Here is a 20828-nt window from a genome sequence, read left to right as displayed (position 1 = left end):
GGTTCTCCGAAGAAGGGACGTTTAAGCTGAGACAGAAGCATGAGCAGATATTAAATTAAGAGGGGTGCAGAAAGGAAGACCGTTCTAGGCCAAGGGAACATATGTGAAGACCAAAAGATACAGAAAGCCTTGGTGTGCTTGAGGAACTGAAGGGTGTGAGAGCGTAAGGGATAGCGTCTTACGCAGTGGAGGCAAAAAGATGGGTCAGTACTTTCTAGGCTGTGTTAGGATTTTGGACTTTATCCCAAGAGGAATAGAAAACTATAGAAGAGTTTGTCTAATTTTTAATTATGGTCAAATATATATACCATAAAATTTACCGTCTTAACTATTTTTAGGTAGTGTTAAGTACATTCAAATTGTTGTATAACCAATCTCCAGAACTCTTTTCATCTTGCAAAACCGAAACTCCATGCCCATTAAACAATAACTCCTCATTTCCCACCCCCCAGACCCTGGCAGCCACCCTTCTACTTTCAGTCTCTGTGTTTTGACGACTCCAGGTACCTCATATAAGTGGAATTGTGCAGTATTTGTCTTTTTGTGACTGGCTTATTTCATTCAACATAGTGTCCTCAAGGTTCATCCACGTTGTAGCGTGTGTCAGAATCCTGTTGAAGGGTTTTAACCTGGGAAATGAGATAACCAGATTTTTAAAAATTAACGTTTTTACTAGCTGTAACATACACAGAAAAACACACAATCATGAGTCTGTAGCTTGATGAATTACCGCAGTGAGCACACTGATGTAACCCTGACCTTGGTCAGGAAATGGAGCATTACCAGCTCCCCAGACTCCCCTTCCAGTCAGTCCTCCTCCCCCACTCCCCAGTAGTAAACACTGTCTTGTCTTTGAACACCACAGATTGTGCCTGTTAACGTTATATACATAGCATCATGGTACACGTCGTATTCTCGTGACTAGCTTCTTTTGCTCACATCATATTAGTAAGATGAAGTTGTGTTCCTGCGTGTAGCAGTAGTTCTGTCAGTGATCCAGTACGTGAATATATCACAGTCTGTCCATTCTACTGTTGAGGGACGTGTGGGTTGCCTGCGTTTTGGCTGTTAGAGATAATGCTGTCTTAACATTGTGTACATGTCTTTTGTACACATATATAACATTTTATGGGTATATGCTTAGGAGTGGAATTGTTCTGTCCGTCTCAATTTTCTTATAAGCCCAGTATGTCCAAGACAATTCATCATCTTTCCTCCAAAAATCTGTTCCTCCTCTATTGTTTGCTGTTTAATTCAGCAGCACCACCTTCTCCCCAGTGTGTTACGCCAGAAACTGAGACTTATTCTTCAGATCCCCACCACAATATCTAATTAATTACCAAGTCCTCTTTATTCAAACTCCTACATATCTCTAAAACGCGTACATTTCTCTCCACATCTATTGTAGCCTTCTCTAATCTCTTGCCTAGACTGTGGCCTCCTAACTGACTTCCCTCTGTCCACTGTTGCCCCCTCTGACCCATTCCCCATAGTACTGGGACGCAAACTTTTTTGTTTGTGCATATACGTGTATCCCCAATATATGCATTATACTTATAAATGTTCTACCACATTATTGGTTTTTTTGACATAGTATCTTAAGGCCTAACACTTAGGTTAATGGTTAATAACAGCTGTAATAAATCTGTATTTCTAATAGTCTTCATGTTAATTTCTAATTTTTTGGCTTTTTTTCCCAAATCCGATTAGTTGAGTTTTTTAAAAAGTCTTTTATGATAGCTAAAAACAGCTTATACAAGAGTAGAAATGTCAACTCTACCAGTTTCTGTTTGCTTTACTTTGCAGGGATTTTTTTTTTTAAGGCATTTGTCCATTTAATGAGGGACAGTTTAAAGCAAATGGTCTCATCTGTAAATCCATGTAACTGAGTATATGCTCTTTTGCAGTGAACTGAAAGTAAACACTTGTGTGAGGGAGTCGCTGCTATCCCCTTTACATTTATGAAATACCACTCTTCATTTGGGACACCTCAGATACCATATGGGACACACAACCTTCTGACATGAATTTAGGAAAGCAACCAGCATTAATTCATAATTAAACATCAGTAAAGCTTAATTTCTTATTACCTGTAACAGAGTGATTTTTTAAAAATTCAAATAAATTTAGCAAGGTGATTAGATACAAGATCAGTACACACGCAGAAAAAGATAAATTGTACTTCTCTATGCCAGGAACAAACAATTAGAAAATAAATTCTTAAAAATATAATTTAAAATGGCATTAGCAGTGAAAACTACAAAGCATTGTAACGAGAAATTCAAGATCTAAATAAATGGAAAGATATCCCATGTTCATGGGTCCAAAAACTTAATATTGTTAAGATGACAGTACTCCCCAAATTGACCTACAGGTTCAACATACCCTAAGAAAATACCAGCTGGCCTTTTGCAGAGATTGACAAGCTGATCCTAAAATTCACGTTGAACCAGAATAGTCAAACAATTTTGAAAAAGAAGAACAAATTTAGAGGGCTCACATTTCCTGATTTCAGAACTTATCTATAAGACAGTGTGGTTCTGGCATAGACATATAGATCAGTGGAATAGAACTGAGATCCAGAAATAAACCCTTACATTTATGGTCAATTGATTTTTTTGACAAAGGTGCCAAGATAATTCAGTGTGGAAGAGAATAGTCTTTTCAACAAAGGGTACTAAGATGACTGGATAGCCAAGAAAACTGAGAGGGAGAGGGAGGAGGCCAAAGAAATGTGTATTGTCTCAAAAGTTCAGTGGTTAGCTGCTTCTGACACTGCTGAGGAGGATGGTATGCTGAGGGCTGGAGAGTCGTCTTTGCATTTGGTGATATAAAACAGAGTGACTAGAAATTTGGTAGAAAGCAACTATATCAATTTTAAGTTTGCAAATCCCAGAGCAAAGAAAGCTAGGTAATTGCAAATTATCTTAATGAGATGAGAGATTACTTGAAGAAACCAGCATGAATGCACAAGATATAAACAGCAGTTTTACTGAGATGAAATGAAAGTATGTAACAGAGAAACCTAGCCTAAGAAGGTATTTGCTTTATTACAATCTCTGCACCCATTTTCAGTGTCCGTTAGCCTTGCTCTCACTTCTCAGGTTATTCTCCTTGATAGAGAAAGCAAAAGCAAAAAAGATTTTGAGGAACGTTTTCACCCATTGTTTTGTTGGCCCTGAGCAGTAGGCCTGTTTCTTTCCTATTTTTCTTGCTCTGAAAAAACTTGAAAAAAAATCTTTTGTAAAGGGATTGAGAGAAGCCCCTTTACTTGTTCCTGTCATTATTGGCAACCTTCAGCTGTTTCTAGATTTTTGGAAAAAATTGATTCTTTTTGATTTTTGGAAAAAAATTTTTTGTCTGTACTGTCATCCTACACTTGCCTTTACAGCTTTTGTATGAGTCTTCCTTAAACTTACCTTGTGCATTCTTGCTGCTTGCTCCACTTTCTTTCTCATCAAGATGGTTTGTAATTGCCCAGCTTTCTTTGCCCTGGTTTTTGCAAACTCTGAAATGATAAGTTGCTTTCTTCTGGGTTACTCGTCTCTTCACATTCTGGGTCTATGTTGATTTTGCGTAGCAGTTTCCCCTGGTTATCCCTAGCCATCATCCTCTGGGAGGCGAAATGAACAGTGAAGTGGATCAGGAACTTGTTAGACATCCTGCTTTTAGCTAAACGAGGTTTCTGCAGTTCTGTAGATAGTTGGAACCCCTATGAGTGCTCTGTCTTGTCTGCCAGTTCTGTGATCTGCTGAGAACTTTCATATTACTCCACTTAGCTACTTGACCTTGGTGTATCACCCCCATCAAAGTCTCATTTCTATATCTTGGACACGTTCTTGAGTTCTGTTCACTTGGATTTCCTTGAAGGACGTACATTATCTTGAAAATATCTGCTGCTGCTTTTTTGCTTCTGAATAGTAGTTAGGTAAACTATACTTTCCCATCATTATAGGCTACTCTTGAGACCCGCTTCAACAAGTCTCATTGATTAATTTATATATTTAAGGTAAACTTTTAAGGTTTTTGTTACTTATATTTATTGGTTTATGGACATCTCAGATTATGAGAGTTTGAAGCCTCCTCATTTGTTTTCTCTTGTGAGTAGTCTCTTGCAGTATTATTTTTTTTCTAATTGTCTTCCGTAGGGACTGATTTCATGATTTTTTTTTTTCATGTTCTCCTACCTTCTTCCTCAGCAGTTTAGCTTAAAGTCCTTTGATCGCTGGTCAGCCAACCTCTGGACAGATACTTCTCCCGAACAGTGAGTTACACTGTTCCTAGCCCATCTTTTTTTTTTCTCCCCATGAGAACGAGTCTTTTCTTTTAACTCACATATCATTAATTCAAGGGATAACAACAATATCACACACTTAGCTTGCAGCTGTGAAATGTAAGGAATGGTGGGGAACTGTGTGAATAGAAATTTGTGTAAACAAGGACCCTAAGATGAAGAAATGTTTTTGCTGTTGAGCTGTATGAGTCCTTTATGTATTTTGCATATTAACCCCAATTGCAAATATTTTCTCCCATTCTGTAGGTTGCCTTTTCATTTTGTTGATGGTTTACTTTGCTGTGAGAAAGCTCTTTAGTTTGGTGCAGTCCCACTTGTTTATTTTTGCTTTTGTTGCCTTTGCTTTTGGTGTCAAAATCCAGAAAAATCATCGCTGAGACCAATGTCAAGGAGCTTGCTGCTTGTGTTTTCTTCTAGGAGTTTTATGGTTTCAGGTCTTATGTTCAAGTCTTTAATCCATTTTGAGTTGATTTTTGTGTATGGTATAAGATAGTGGTCCAGTTTCATTCTTTTGCATGTGGTTGTTCAGTTTTCCCAACACCATTTATTGAAGACTGTCCTTTTCCCATGTATATTCTTGGCCCCTTTGTCATTAATTAATTGAGCATATATGTATGGGTCTATTTCTGGGTTCTGTATTCTGTTCCATTGATCTGTGTGTCTGGTCTTTTGCCAGTACCATACTGTTTTGATTACTGTGACTTTGTAATATAGTTTGAAATCAGGACGCATGATGCCTCTACCTATGTGCGTTTTTCTCCAGATTGTTTTGGTCATTTGGAGTCTTGTGGTTCCATATAAATTTTGGGGTTATTTATTCTATTTCTGTGAAAAATACCATTGGAATTTTTATAGGGATTGTGTTGAATCTGTTGATTGCTTTGGGTAGCATGGACAATTGAACAATACTAATTCTTTCAGTCTATGAGCACGGAATATCTTTCCATTTATTTGTGTCGTCTTCAGTTTCTTTCATCAGTGTCTTATAGTTTTCAGTATTCAGATCTTTCACCTCCTTGTTTAAATTTATTCCTAGGTATTTTATTCTTTTTGAAGCAATTGTAAATAGGATTGTTTTCTTAATTTCTCTTTCTGATAGTTTGTTATTAGTGTATAGAAATGCAACAGATTTTTGTGTATTGATTTTGTGTCCTGCAATTTTACTGAATTCGTTTATTAGTTCTAATAGTTTTTTTGGTGGAGTGCGTAGGATTTTATATATATAATATCATGTCTTCTACAGAGACAGTTTTACTTCTTCCTTTCATATTTGGATGACTTTTGTTTCTTTTTCTTGCCTAATTGCTCTGGCTGGGCCTTCCAGTACTATATTGAATAAAAGTAGTGAGAGTGGGCATCCTTGTCTTGTTCCTAGTCTTAGAAGAAAAGCTATCAACTTTTCACTGTTGAATCTGATGTTAGCTGTGGGTTTGTCATATATGGCCTTTATTATGTTGAGGTATGTTTCCTCTATACCCACTTTGTTGGGTTTTTATCATAAATGGTTGTTGGATTTTGTCAAATGCTTTTTCTGCATCTATTGAGATGATCATATGGTTTTTATCTTTCGTTTTGTTAATGTGGTGTATCACATTGATTTGTGGATGTTGAACCATCCTTGCATCCCTGAAATAAATCCCACTTGATCATAGTTATAATCCTTTTAATGTATTGTTAAATCCATCATAATTATATTTGAAATTATGTTCCAGATGGCCCAGTCTTGATCAACACTGTCTTTGTGTCAGAGTCATTAGTACTAGAAGTATTAGTACTAGAAGAAAGAAGTGATAAATAAAACCAAATAGAAGTGCTCTCACATTCTTTACTTTTCTGCCCAAGAATTAATAATGCCTTCTAATGTTGCAAGCTTTCAGTTATAAGATGAATAGGTTCTGGGGATCTTATGTATAGCATGGTGACTATAGTTAATAATAACAACTGTATTGTATACTTAAAATTTGCTAAGAGAGTAGATCTTAAGTGTTCTCACCACAAAAATAATAAAAGTAACTAAATGAGGTGATGAATATGTTAATTCTATTGATTGTGGTAATCATTTCACACTGTATAGGTATATCAAATATCACATTGTACACCTTAAATATATGTAGTTTTTATAGTTTTTATTTGTTAATTATACATCGGTAAAGCTGAGGGCAGAAATAATGCCTTCAGATACTCCTTTGGGCCCTTTGTGTTCATACATTTTTCTGTGCATCAACAGTTGAGTTACAGTCAATGGCTTTGCCCTGTCTTTGTGGGCTCTTGGTGGCAGCCAAGAAAACTGAACACTATTGACTGAGCTAGGTCTCTTTATAGCCATTTCCTTATTTTTCAACAGAGATTTCAGTCTTGTGTGTTTAGGTAGATGATGATGCTGTCCATCAGGAATTCCACATGGGAAGATCACGGGGTTTTTTTTGGTGACGAAGATTTCCTCTAAGCTAACATCTCTAGCCAGTCTTCTTCTTTTTTTTTTTTTTGCTTGAGGAAGATTAGCCCTGAGCTGACATCTGTGCCAGTCTTCACAGCATGGCTTGACTAATGGTGTAGCTCCACACCTGGGATCCGAACCTGCGAACCTGGGCCACCAAAGCGGAGCACGCCGGACTTAACCACTACCCCACAGGGGCGGCCGCAACCACTACCCCACAGGGCCGGCCGCAGAAGATCACGTTTGAGGGGGGAAGAAAATGAGTTTGAGATACTCAGTATTCGTAGAGAAATACCTAGCAAGCAATTGAAAATTAGAGACTAAAGCTTAAGAGAGAGATTTAGGTTGAGACATTATCTATATGTAGGTGATAGTTGAAGCCATGGGAATTGGTGAGATTGCCCACTGAGAAAAAAGGGCCTAGGGCAGAACCTTGGTGAACACCTCCAGCTAAGAGGCTAGCAATGGAAAAATGAGAAAGAATAGTCAGAGGTGGGAGGAAAATGTGATGGATAGGAACCAGCAGAAAAGAGACCCTCAGAAAGAGTCGTACTCAATATTGTAATGCTTTTGTGAAATGGAGAATAATGAGGATTAAATAATTGATACTTACTTATCTTGTGCTATGATACCATATTTGTATGAGGACCTAGCTGTGATTTTTAGTTATTTCGATTTATAGCATCTCTCTTGCATGAAGTATTTGTTGCATCAGTTGTAATAGAAATTATTTTTGAACATGACTTTTCGGGTAAAGTGATTTGTATTAGCCGTCATTTAAAATGCTTTTTATTATGTCATGGAGAACATCCAGCAGATGTATTTAAGTTCTAAGGATGTGAAAAATAATGAGAATCTATTTGAGACATACAGTAACTAAATATAGAAGACAAACGATAATGGATAGCTATTGACAATTAAACTTGCTGACAGTTCAGCTATGTATGACCCTCCTTGCAATGTTGATTGATATATCCAGCACTTTAGGTGTGCAGAAGATATTTTATTGTTGCCTTCTTAAAAATTCTATACAAAAAAGTAATAATTTATTGTAAAAATTTGTTTCTTTGGAATATAATCAAAGAAGTAAAAATTTCCAATTAGAAAAATAAGAAACATATTTACTTTTTAAAAATACTAGATTGAAAAGTAAAAGGTAGATACAGTAACATTTGAGAGCCTACACAATTAAAATGTTTTGTTCAGCCTCTTCTCAACATAAACAGCAGAAGACAATGAAATATAATATCTTCAAAGTGCTGAGAGAAAAATAATATTCTGGAATTTTTTACCTAATGAAGCTGTCATTCAAGAATGAGGGCACATGAAAGATGTTTTGAGATGTAAAAAGACAAGTTTACCCTCAAAAGTGACTTTATCCTTAACAGATCCTCACTGAAAGAGCTTCTAAAGGATGTACGAAAAGGAAGAAGAAATGAAACAGAAGGAGAAAGTGAGGTGTGAGGGGGACTGTGATGTTAATTTTACGTGTCACCTTGATTGGGCCACAGGGTGTCCAGATGCTGGATCGAACATTATTCTGGGTGTTTCTGTGAGAGTGCTTTGGGATCAGATTAACATTTAAATTGGTAGACTGAATAAAGGAGATTAAAGCAGATTGCCCTCCCCAATGTGGGTGGACCTCATCCAGCCAGTTGAAGGCCTGAATAAAACAAAAAGCCTGGTTCTTCTCCAAGTGAGAGAGAATTCCTCTTGCTTGACTGCCTTCAAACTGGGACACTGGCCTTTTCCTTCCTTCGGACTCAAAACTGAAACATCGGCTCTTGGTGGGTCTCAAGCCTGCCAGCCTTTGGACTGGAACTGAACATCAGCTCTCCAGCTTGCTGACTTACCCTGCAGACCTGGAGACTTGTCAGCCTTCCTAATCACATGAGCCAGTTCCTTATGATAAATCTCTTCACACACACACACACACACACCCACACACCTTATTGGTCTGTTTCTCTGGAAAACCCTTACTAATACAAGGACTGATGAGCATCTGTAGGTAAGGTTTAACAAGCGTTGACTCTATGAAACATTAAATATTAGGGAGAGGATGATTAAAGAAAGGTGGAACTGAGTACTGGGCAGTTACACATAAGATGGAAGGAGGTGGTTGAAGTTGCATTCTGTGGTGAGTTGAAGGGTGGCCTCCAGAATGATGTCCGTGTCCTAGTCCCCAAAACTGTGAATGTGGAAATCTATTTGGAAAAAAGGTCTTTGCAGATGTAATTAAATTAAGGATCTTGAGATAATCCTGGATTACCCAGGTGGGCCCTAAATCCAGTATTAAGTGTCTTTAGAAGAGGCAGAAGTGGAGAAGACAGACACAGAGGAGAAGATCATGTAAGACAGAGGCAGAGATTGGAGTGATGCAGCCACAAGCCAAGGTCACCTGGAGCCACCAGAAGCTGGAAGAGGCAGGAAGGGTTCTCTACTAGGGCCTTTGGCAGGAACATGGCCCTGCGAACACCTTAATTTCTGACTTGTGGCCTTCAGAACTGTGAGTGAATAAATGTCTGTTGTTTAAGCCACCAAGTTTATAGTACTTTGTTGTGGTAGCCCTGTGAAACTATACATATTTTGAGAGCTTTGTGTTGTTCAGGAAGAGAATAGAGATATTGATTAAATGTAGACTTCTTATCAGGTGTGTATGTTAACATTTTAAGGGTAACCACTAAAAAGTAGAACTTGAATATATAGATGGAGGAAAAGAGGGGAATAAAGAAAATTTCATCACTGCATTTAGAAGCAGAGAAGGAGGGGGAAAAGTCTAAAGAAGCTTAGGAATAACAGGGTAAATAAGAACAAAGTAAAGAAATAGAAACAGATCCAAATATATCGTATTAGTAGTACAAATAGACCAAACCTGGCAGTTGAGACTGCTTTTGCAGCCTACTGGAAAAGAAAGCTATAGTGTGCTTCTCGGAATCATAAGTGCCGAAGTAAGTAGAATTAAAGGAGACCAAGTGCACTGAAACACGATTTCCAAGTATTTAAGATATTTGTGACAGTAATAGATGTGTTGTTTTAACACATTAGGTCACCAGCTGTGGCAGTGTGTCTGATTAATTACCAGTATTTTGCGATATCTGCAATAGCTAATATAATTGCTGTTGGTTTCAGAGTTATAGATGTTTTGTTGTCTACGTTTATAGATGAAGAAAATGCTAGATTTCAATTAGAGTTTAGTGAAAATAAAGATGATTTCCCCTCATCCAAGTTTCACTGACCTCCTGCGTTCTACCCACAGATCCTTGTGAAGAACACGGGCTCTAGATGTTAGTCTTTAAGCAAAGCTCTTCTTTCTCGAATAGTTACCACTTCCCTGGAGTGAGGGAAGGAGGCAAAGAATTGGCATCTCGGCTGCCTCCCTTTGTCAAAGAACTTTTCCAAGGAAGCTTGCTCCTTAGGTTTGACTCCGTGGTGGGCTTGAGTTGCCAAATGTAGATCGTGGTGGGTTAAGAGATAAAGCCCCAGCCTTGACCATTGCTGTTTGACTCACAGAACAGGCCTGAGTGCTCCAAGTAACAAGCCCCTGCTTAGACTGCCTACAAATACTGTGGACAGGGGCCAGCCCGGTGCCACGGGGGTTAAGTGCACGTGCTCTGCTTCGGCAGCCCGGGGTTCGCAGGTTCGCACCCCGGGCGCGCACCGACGCACTGCTTGTCAGGCCGTGCTGTGGTGGCGTCCCACGTAAAGTGGAGGAAGATGGGCACAGATGTTAGCCCAGGGCCAATCTGCCTCAGCAAAAAGAGGAGGATTGGCATCGGATGTTAGCTCAGGGCTAGTCTTCGTCACACACAAAAAAAGAAAAAAACAAATACAAAGGACGTTTACCCTGTCTTAGAACTGGAAGCTCAAAAGTAGGGCTGCTGTCAGGGTTCAAGGATTCAGCACTCAGCAGTGTTCCCAGGGATCCTGTTCATTTCGATCTCTTCCCTTTGCCGTCATAGTTAGCTTTAACTTCATCCTAAGATTGTTCCCCCTTTATCATAAAATGGCTGCTAGCAGCAATGGGAGTCATATGTTTCCTTATTTACATCCTGTGGGAAACAGAGAAGACGCCTCTCCTTCAAATGTAATATAAGTTCTCAGTTCTGTGTGGCTTATCTTAGATTGTTGTCTATCTCCCTCCCCCCTGGAGGTGGGGCGAAGTAAATGTCATTTAAAGGTATGGCTGTGTAGAGGTGATCTGTAGATGCCGGAATTAAAGAAACTTTCTGTTTTTGTTTTTGCTTTTTTGGCAACAAACAGAGTCCACTTTAGACCCCAAAGTGATCACATGGCCTTGCCTGGCAGTGAGGCAAAGCAACCTGGAAACAGACCAATTAGAGAGTGACTGTCCATATACCAACCTATAGAGATTCCCTACCAGGCCTGCATCCATGTGCACTAGTGTAGACATTCAAGAATGCCTCTTAGCTCATCAGGGTCGAGGCCAGCTTCTGCTTGGAATAGGAGGGAATGGATCCCTTCCCTGTGTGCAATTTTCCATATTCCTGTCCTGATTCTTAGCATTTTGTTGACCTGATTTAGTTGTATATGTTGCAAATTGGATTTATGTAAGTAAAAAATGAAAAATAGTTTCTCAGAAAAGGTCTGATTGGCATGAGGTGTTAGTAAGCATCATTGTTCCAGTAAGAAAAAAGTGTACCATCAACATAGAATTCTAGCCCTAGAGAGTCCTCCACCTACATCCCAGTGGTCTGAGTGCTCAGGAATGTTAACATTGAAGGTTCAAGTGAAGGGAGAGGAGTCATTGAAGACTAGGAAGGAGCACTTGGAGGAGGAGGAGGAGGAAGAGAAGGAAAGCCCAGAGGATGAAGGCCCTGGGAGCTGCGAGGGGACAGTGCTCAGCTGGGACAGATGTTGCTGAGCCGTCAGTTTCGAGGAGGACAGAGTATTCTGGGATTTAGCAACACTGAGGTTATTGATGCCTTTTAGAGCACTTTTAGTGGAGTGGCTGCATGCAGAGATTAAAATTGTGACGAGGAATGAGTGGACTGAGGAGATGGGAACAGCAGATACAGGCAGCTCTTGAAGTGGCAGTAAAAAGGAGTCTTGAGATATCTATTTTTTTCTTCTTTATTTTTGAGATGGAAGAGACCATCAGGTTTAAATGAGAGGAGAAAGAAAAAGAGAGAATGATCATTAATATAAGGTTTCTGAGAAGTCAAGAAGGGCTAGGGTCCAGGTCGTTTTTGCTGGCCATTATGGTAACAAATCCTACCAGAAAGGAAAAATGTAATAGAAGTGGAGGGGTAGAAGGGAGAGGATAAAACAATTAGAGGAATAAAGTAGATACAAGGTAAAGAGAAAAAATTGAAATTTACAAATAAGTTAACAGAAAATTAAGAGAAGAAGAAGAGTAAAATAAAACATTTTCAACAAGACTAAACAAACAGTGAAGATAAGTAATGAAAAGAAATAAGGTGTTAGATTTAAAAGAAAGTGTGGGAATAGTAAGAGAATAAGTTATATCCATGGAAGTGGATGAAAGAATGAAAGCTAGACATTTAAGTCCAGTAATGAACATTAAAATTAAGAAATTGAGAACAAAAATAAAGAGTTGTATTTTTTCCTTTGAACAAAAGGAAAATAAGGAAGGAAAGTAAGGAAAGACAAGGTAGGAGCAGGAAATCTAAAGAGTAAAGAGATTATAATCTAATGTGGAAATAAGAGAGCAAATAACTAGAACATACTTACCAACGGAAGCATCTAAATCTAGGGTAACTAGTTGGGCTTACTTTTATTTTTACTTCTTTTGTAGGAAACAGCTAATAGAAAACATTACCTCAGTCAGAACGTTACCAAGTGAAACAGAGTTGGTACACGCTTTTTCTTTCTGTCAGTTCTTGCTTAATCTCCCTCTGCCGTTCTTCCCTTCTCCCTTCCTCAAGTAGGTTAAGCGTCTGCTGTGTGCCAGACGTCTTGGAGGAGATGCTGGATCACACTCCAGGAGAGACTCAGAATAAACAGCCAGTTACTAATTGAGTACGGTAAGTGCTCAGATGGGTGTGAGCTCAGGGTGCCCTGGAGACATGAATGAAGCACCCAGCTCAGCCTGAGGAGGCTGAGAAGGTGTTCCGGAGAAGACGTCTTAGCAGAATCCTGAGGCTTAGGAGGTGGTCAGCAAAGGAGTGATGGGATTGGCCTTTCAGGCAGAGGAAACAAGACCCAGGGTCTGAGGGCGAGAGGCGCGTTGGGCAACTGCACTGTGCGGCCTGGAAAAGTCAGCCACCTTCCATCATGTCCCCAGCACCGAATGACTCACTGCAGCAGCAGATTGTTGGGTCTCAGGGCCTGGAAGGAAACATTACCCACCCTGAAACGTGGTGACCTCTGCTTGTTAGGTGTGGTGTTGGCGTTTTTAAGAGACGAGGTCTTGTAAGTCAAATGAATCCAAGTGGAGAATTTCAGGCTTCAGGAGTGAGGAAGACAGATTGTATTTATTTACTTACTCCCAGAACTCTATTTAAATATTTACATATTCTTTGTGCCAGAATATTCTTCCTCTTTTCCCATTACACACGGGGTCTTCTTTTCAGAACTTGATTATCTTAAATTCGTATAGTGTTGTAGCTTTGGTTATATATCATCTTATTTGATTTTCGCAAGAGTTCAAGAGAAGGGCTTAATCTTTGTTCTGTGTTCTTACGCTGGTCACTTCTGCACCCCTCTCCTTTCCGCTTGAGCAGTTTTCCAGGGTTCCATTTAGGTTCCAGCTCCCCCTAAGTCTGTACCGTTATGTTGCTTTTCTGAGTTTCTCAGCATGCTTCATGTTGGTACTTGATGCTACTCTGTGGCTCTTTCGTTTCTGTGACAGGCGTGCCTCCTCAATATATTTGCAGGTTATTTAAGATTCAAGACCAGGGTGTCTGGTTCCATTGTTTCTCTTTGGTACTTAGTATGTTTCTGAGTGTTTAAGTTAATATTCATTGAGGTGAGGATTCCATAATTGTTCCTGTCAAGAATTGTTTGGTTCTTATCAAGGAGTAAATAAAAGTCTCATTACTATTTCTGGACTCAACAGAAAAGGCCATACAGAAAAAAAAATTGAAGTTAAGTTTCTCCATAATATAATACTTTTTCAGCTTTATTGAGGTATAATTGACAAAGCTAAGATATTGCAATACAATATTTTATATCATCTATAAATTCACATTTTCATGATAAGTTCTAATAACTTCCTGACACCATAGCTAATAAATGCAGAGGAGTCAGAGGTGATGCCGTCTTCTGAATTTGCCAGGTCAAAAAAATCGGAAGTAAAATGATTTTGAATTTGAGCAAAATTGCTATTGACAGATTTTAATGGTTCATAATTACACAGATATTTTATGTCATACTGTGTCTGCACTTAATAAGTTGCTTCAAGTATAAACAACTGGTATTAAATGTTGAAGTAGTGGCACTTAATCACAGACAACCATCGGTCCTCTTCGGGAGTTGTTTTAGAGCTGTTAACATGGTTTTCATTGTTCAAGTTATTTGTTTAATTATAGGGAGGGATAAATAGATAAAATAAGCATACTACGGTATTAAGTGATTATGAAAATCCCTTATTTTCTTTTTCTGAATAATGAAAACTACTTCTTTGAACAGGAACTTGAATATCTTTTTCTTGCTTATTATTGCATATTCTGATATAAATGTTTTCAGAGACCTTTTATGGATCATGATGGGGTGAATTTGGGGAACAGGGACATTCTTTTGCTGATACAGTCTGTTGCTGGAATTTGTTTTGATCATCGGTTGTTCATAGACTCTGTTCTTAGTGGGTGGGGATTCCTCTAAGAGAATTTTAAAGCTCTCCTTCAGTGTGTTTGGTAGATTTTGCTCTGTGGTTGCACCCTTGCTGTGTCTTTTCAGTCTTAGACATTGTGACTGTTACTGAACTGCTGTTCTTCAAAGTCGGCAGTGACACTGTCGAGCAACAGCGAGTGAATGAGACTGGGGAGCAGTAGCTGTTAGGAGCTGGGCTGTGGGGTGGAAGTGTGCTGCCAAGCTGTGGGTGTTTGTACTTCACGCCGCGAACCCCCATGGCCCCAAACCAGATCACTAGGACAGGGCGGGATGACACTCATAAAACTAAAGGAAGGGGAATTAATTTTTTAAGCACTCGAGTAGAGGAATTATTATAGACTTTTTCATATATGTAACTCTTGTGAGGTAAGAATTGTATTTCAGTCTTTATAAATTAGTAAAAATTGAAGATCAGAGAATTGACCCTGTGACAGTTGTTCGGCTAGTAAGTGGTTGATCTGCAATTTGGATCCCAGGTCCTGCTGGTTCCATAACTGTGTTGTTTCCTCTTTACTACCCTGTGAATGCTCTGAGATCATAGAGGGGATGGGATAAGTCCCAGAAAAGCAAATGAATGTTTCGCAGGAGACAAGCGTACAGGTCTCTTTAGATATTCTTGATTCTGCATTTTTTTCAGGGTTTGTGTAGCAGTGTGTTTTGAAAAATAACAAACGGAACACTGAAAACCAGTTCTTTGATTGCTCCCTGTTTAGATACAGTATTGGAAGTTTTCCCAAGACAATGAGGTTATCATAACCCATCACTTAAATGCTTATGTTTTAAAACAGCATAATTATCTCTGAAACAGATATCACTGAAGACATAAACAGTCTGCTTTAGGATTTCAGAGTTCTGCAATGCCTGATTGTCTTTCAGTAGTTGACTGCTAAAAGCATGTCGTTGGCTTTTCTCTCTGTTTAGTCTGATTGAGAAAGGACTAGGTTTCAGATTACCGAAACTATTTAAGGAAGAGGGTGAGTGTAGTTGCACACAGTATCAGTCATGATGAATTGTGAAATCACTTACCCCACTTACTATGTGTTAGGAGACCGCTGGTAGCAAACACGCTCTCATTGCAATCCTTCACCACGATAATAAGAGAATTCAGAGAAAGATGTTATTTCAATGGGAATGATAGATGGAACATTTCTCTGAAGTCAGTGGCATGTCTACATTTTATAGTTCCTTTAAGTAGTGTTAACATTTCATTTCTTTTGCTAAGCAGTGTGCTTCCATGAGTGTGTAAAGCACACATTTCCCCACTGGTGTCGTCTTTCTATACCCTTTGTAATTGATTAATACTGAATATTCTTCTTATTTATTTGCTTCTAGTGTTACCCTTGTGTACTGTGTTCCCGTCTCCCACCCTCCCTGCCCAGCCCGCACAGCCCTGGCAGTGACTGGCTCCAGGAGGCTTGGGACACACTGATAGTCTTCATACTTACCTTTTTTGACTTCTTTCCTTCTCTGGACTGCCCTTCCTTTTCATTTTAACCGATTATAAATGTGAGGGTGGGGAATGGGAAGAGCCGCCAGGCAGGGGCGGCTTCTTAACCTTTGCAAAGGGTGCCAGAGCTATGATGACCATATTTGCAGAATCAAAAGTTGAGGACCTTGCCCTGACAGATTCAAATGTACTTACAGTATTTGAGACAAACTGTCCCCCCAAATCTAGGATGATGACCATGTAATTTGTAGTCCCAAGGGATAGTCTTGGTGTCTTCATGTGTCTTGTTAAACAGGTGGATATAGTTAAGTTAATACATGTATCCTAATTCGGAATTGTAATTTTTACCAATAAATGTAAATTAGAGGAATAATCTATTTATTCTAGTTTCATGTTATTTTAGCTATTTAAACTTTCAAATATAGGCCAAAACTGAACTTTTCTAATTTCCTTAGATACTTATTAAGAAATTTGTTCAAGCATGCTTGAATTTCAACAAGACCACTTGGTAACTGAACCAAAGATTAGTTTGGCTTCCTCATTTACCCCAAGCAAAGTCGATCTCTTCCTGGTGGTGGTGGTAGTGGTGATGGCGGGGTTGGGGGGTGGGGGGGGGTGGGGGGGTGGGGGGGTGGAGAGATGAGTAAGTGCAGATGAATGAGCAGAAGTCAGGAGTAGATCAGTCATCTGGAATTCTGGGGGTGTTCTGTGTTTGCCTTTTCTTCCTCCTCTCTTCACTAACCTACACTGGATATTATCAGTCTTTTTTATTTTTGTTAATCTGTAAAGTTAAACAGAGTTTTTCAGTGTTTTCATTTGTATCACAGGTAACAATTCAGTGGCACGTCTCTCCCTGTGCAGATACAGATTCAGAGGTATTGTGTTGTCTGTTGCAGGTGTATTCATAGCTCTGCTGGCAGAGAGCTGCTCGAAGTGCTTCAGGGCTGTGGAGTGTTCAGAGGACAGTGGAACACTTCGATTAAGGCTTGATTTCATTTCTCTTGAGAAAAAATTAGTTTTTTCTTTTCTCTTCTGTTTAGTTGCTGATCATCTGGGCTGTGATCCTCAAACACGGTTCTCTGTCCCTCCTAATATCAAACAGTGGATTGCTTTGCTGCAGAGGGGAAATTGCACATTTAAAGAGAAAATATCACGGGCTGCTTTCCACAATGCAGTTGCTGTAGTCATCTACAATAATAAATCCAAAGAGGAGCCAGTCACCATGACTCATCCAGGTAAACAAAAAAGGTTATAGATTTTATTTTTCCTCCTAGAAATTAATGCTTTATAGGTAGACATTCTACCTCCACTAAGACCGTATCATTTCAACATTATAATTCTATGATTGTATTTATTTTTAGTATTACCATTTGTTTGTTGAGATGCGTGTCTTTTTCCCTTAGTTGAAGTTTTTTCTTTTTCTTAATGATCATAAGAGCCTGTAAAACTTGCACTTATTAGGTAACTGGCTGTGATTGAATCCTTAATCATTTCACATTTCTGTATTTCATGTGAAACTTTGAAAAATACTGTATTAGATTTAGAATCATTTGTCCAGGTCATGTCATGGATTCTCAAGGGTTACCTCTTTGAGAAGGAAGCTTTTTATCTTTTCAGGATAAATGTTGAAACTGACTTAGTAATTAGTATCATTACAGTAGTAACAATAGTTCTTTATTTCTTGTGGAAGCATTTAGGGTATTTGTAATGTAACTGTTTTAATAACAATAGTTTCAATTTATTGAGCACTTACTATGTATATAGCAGGCATTGTGTTAAGAGCTTTGGGTTTTTATTTTTTAGTAGACTTTCTCTTGTAGAGCAGTTTTAGATTCCCAGGAAAACTGAGCAGAAAGTACAGAGATTTCCCGTAGACCACCTAACCCCACGCATGCATAGCCTCCACCATTATCAACACCCCTGCCACAGTGGTACATTTGTTACAGTGGGTGGGCCTACTGTGACTCGTCCTCATCACCCAGAGTCCATAGTTGACATGAGGGTTCCCTGTTGGTGGTGTACATTCTGTGGGTTTGGACAAATGCATAGTGACATGTATCCATCATTATGGTGTTGTTTTCACTGCCCTAAAAATCCTCTGTGCTCTGTCTGTTCATCCCTCCCTATCCCCTAACCCCTGGCTACCACTGGACTTTTTACTGTCTCCATGGTTGTGCCTTTTCCAGAACGTCATATAGTTGGAACCATACAGTGTGTAGCCTTTTCAGATTGGCTTCTCTCACTTAGTGATATGCATTTAAGTTCCTCCATGTCTTTTCGTGGCTTGATAGCTCATTTCTTTTCAGCGTTGAATGATATTCCATGGTCTGGATGGACCACAGTTTATTTATCCACTCACCTACTGAAGGACATCTTGATTGCTTCCAAGTTTTGGCAATATGAATAAAGCTGCTGTAAACATCCGTGTACAGGTTTTTGTGTGGACATAAGTTTTCACCTCCTTTGGGTAAATGCCAAGGAGCACGATTGCTGAGTTGTATAGTAAGAGGATGTTTAGTTTTATAAGAAACTGCCAAACTGTCTTCCAAAGTGGCTGTACCATTTTGCATTCCCCCCAGCAATGAATGAGAGTTCCCTGTTGCTCCACATCCTCGCCAGCATTTGGTGTTGGCAGTGTTCTGTATTTTGGCCGTTCTAGTAAGTTGTTTTAATTTGTGTTTCCGTGATGACGTATGATGTGGAGGAGCCTTTTTATATATATTTTCTTAGACAGTCCTCACTATTACCGTCTATGGTGTAGATACTCTCCCGTCTCACAGACCAGGAGACTGCAGCAGGCGAGGCCAGCAGAAGAGGGGCTCAGACCCAGGTGTGGTTCTTTCAGTTCACCAATCTCTCTCTTAAAGCTGAAGCCTACACAAAGTTTAGTTCTGCATTCATAAAAATTTTAAAGTTTAATGACTTATTTAAAGAATTAACTTTTAATCATATAGTTAATTTTTACATAATCGATTTTTAGACAGTTATCTTGCAAAGACCTATTCACCCTAATTGAGAGTCATTGATACTTTTGTATGTATTTTGATAGAATAATGCAGATGGATTTAAATTTTTTTGCTCTGTGACTTGTTTTCTTCCTTTCAAATTAAGCCTTTTAGAACTAAAATTATATTTTCTAATTGCAAAAGTAATACATGCTCATGGAGAAAACTAAAGAAAAGCACAAAGAATGAAATAGAGAGCATGTGTGATTTTCACTATCCAGAGGTGACCCATAACTTTTCTTCAGGGAAACCTGAAGGGAGATGAGGGGCCATCTGCCTTAGCTGGACATCTGTGTGGACACTGGAGTCAAGATGGTGGTTTTTCTTCTGAGGTCTCAGGGCAGGTGCCAATTTGCTCTCCTCAACTATTTTATTTTTTTTTTATTTTAAAGATTTTATTTATTTATTTATTTTCCCCCCAAAGCCCCAGTAGATAGTTGTATGTCATAGGTGCACATCCTTCTAGTTGCTGTATGTGGGACGCAGCCTCAGCATAGCCGGACAAGCGGTGCATCTGTGCGTGCCCGGGATCCGAACCCAGGCCGCCAGCAGCGGAGCGCGTGCACTTAACCGCTAAGCCATGGGGCCGGCCCCTCTCCTCAACTATTTTAGAGGAAAGAAAAACTGTTTGGAATTTTGGACGTAATCATTCCATACTGACTTCTTCTTACTGAAAACATGAAGAAAAATGGAGATGGAGAAATTCAACTGAGCAAAATGTATTTTTCTTTTCCAGGGGTGTTATTTTACACACAGAACCACTGAGAAGTAGCTCAAATGAGAGTCTTTTAAGTATGAGATGATCTGGGGATTCTAAGAGAGGGAATTGAAATTTATTTTTATTTTTTAAATGATTTTTGTTTAAAAAAGGAGGGAAGTCTATATAAATTAACACGGATTTCCTATCTGTGTTCCTTGAAATGTTAGTTTATTCAGATATCAGATAGTTTATTCAGAACATCCAAGATGATCCATGGAGGAAAAACGGTAAATGATAGAATAAGTTTTGGGAAATGCTTGAAATGTATTCCGCTTTTAGAGGCTCCTAATATTGAGATCTCTGAGAAGTCTTAAAGAACTTATTTTACTTTGATTAACCTGTGGTTCCCAAATTTGTTTGACCATGTAACTCTTTTATCACAGTTTAGTGGGTAACAATACAAATAAGGAAATTTAGGGATAGAGTTTGAGGATACCTTCTTAGGAAATGGAACCTTTGTAAGGCAAATGGATTGAAAGTATTCAAAAGAGCAATAGGAAATGACTTTAGGTTATAAGTAGACGCACAGAAAATTAGAAAGGATAATGTGGGAAGGTAAACTGATGCAATACTTAGGCGAGAAATTTGGCACTATCTGATATCATTGAAGAATTCATACATTGTGATCCAGTAATTTCACGCCTAGAGACATGCTCTAGAGTACTTTTCAAACTTGAATATGCATACAGATCACCTGGGAATCTTGTTAAAACACACATTGTGACTCATCAGGTCTGGAGTGCAGCCTGAGATCCTGTAGTTTTAACAAGGTTCCAGGTGGCGCTACCGCCCCTGGCCCACGGATCTTGCTTTGAAAAACAAAGAACTAAAGACAAGGAGTCTAGGTTTTAGTCTCAGATTTTCCACTGACTTCCTCTGTGCTTTGGGTCCAGTTGCCTCCTGTGTAGGAAGGCCCCTGTGACTCTGAATCAAATTCTGGGGAAGGCCGTGAATCCCTGTCGTGGAGGACAGCAGCAGAGAACATCTTTATGCACTCAGAACTGCTTGCTTTCCTGGCTCGTTAATGTGTCACTGCTGCTCTCTGCCTGCGCAGATCCCCAGTGCTGTCCACG

At 39.1% G+C, this 20828-nt stretch overlaps 1 protein-coding gene across 4 annotated transcripts in view; it reads left to right on the top strand.

The window, feature by feature from the left end:
* Positions 1–20828, top strand: part of RNF130 (ring finger protein 130) — a 99273-nt gene that overhangs the window by 14092 nt on the left and 64353 nt on the right. For 3 of the 4 annotated variants that reach the window (XM_058548144.1, XM_058548135.1, XM_058548161.1), the window contains exon 2: positions 17031–17225. The exons of the other annotated variant lie outside the window; for it this stretch is intronic. In XM_058548144.1, the coding sequence (XP_058404127.1) occupies positions 17031–17225 (195 nt within the window). The remainder of the gene's footprint in view (positions 1–17030; positions 17226–20828) is intronic. 4 annotated transcript variants of the gene reach the window in all.

Source organism: Diceros bicornis, chromosome 1, assembly GCF_020826845.1.
Source record: "Diceros bicornis minor isolate mBicDic1 chromosome 1, mDicBic1.mat.cur, whole genome shotgun sequence".
Lineage (NCBI taxonomy): Eukaryota > Metazoa > Chordata > Mammalia > Perissodactyla > Rhinocerotidae > Diceros > Diceros bicornis.
The sequence above is the reverse complement of the archived record's forward strand: the minus strand, read 5'-3'. Positions and strand labels throughout refer to the sequence as shown.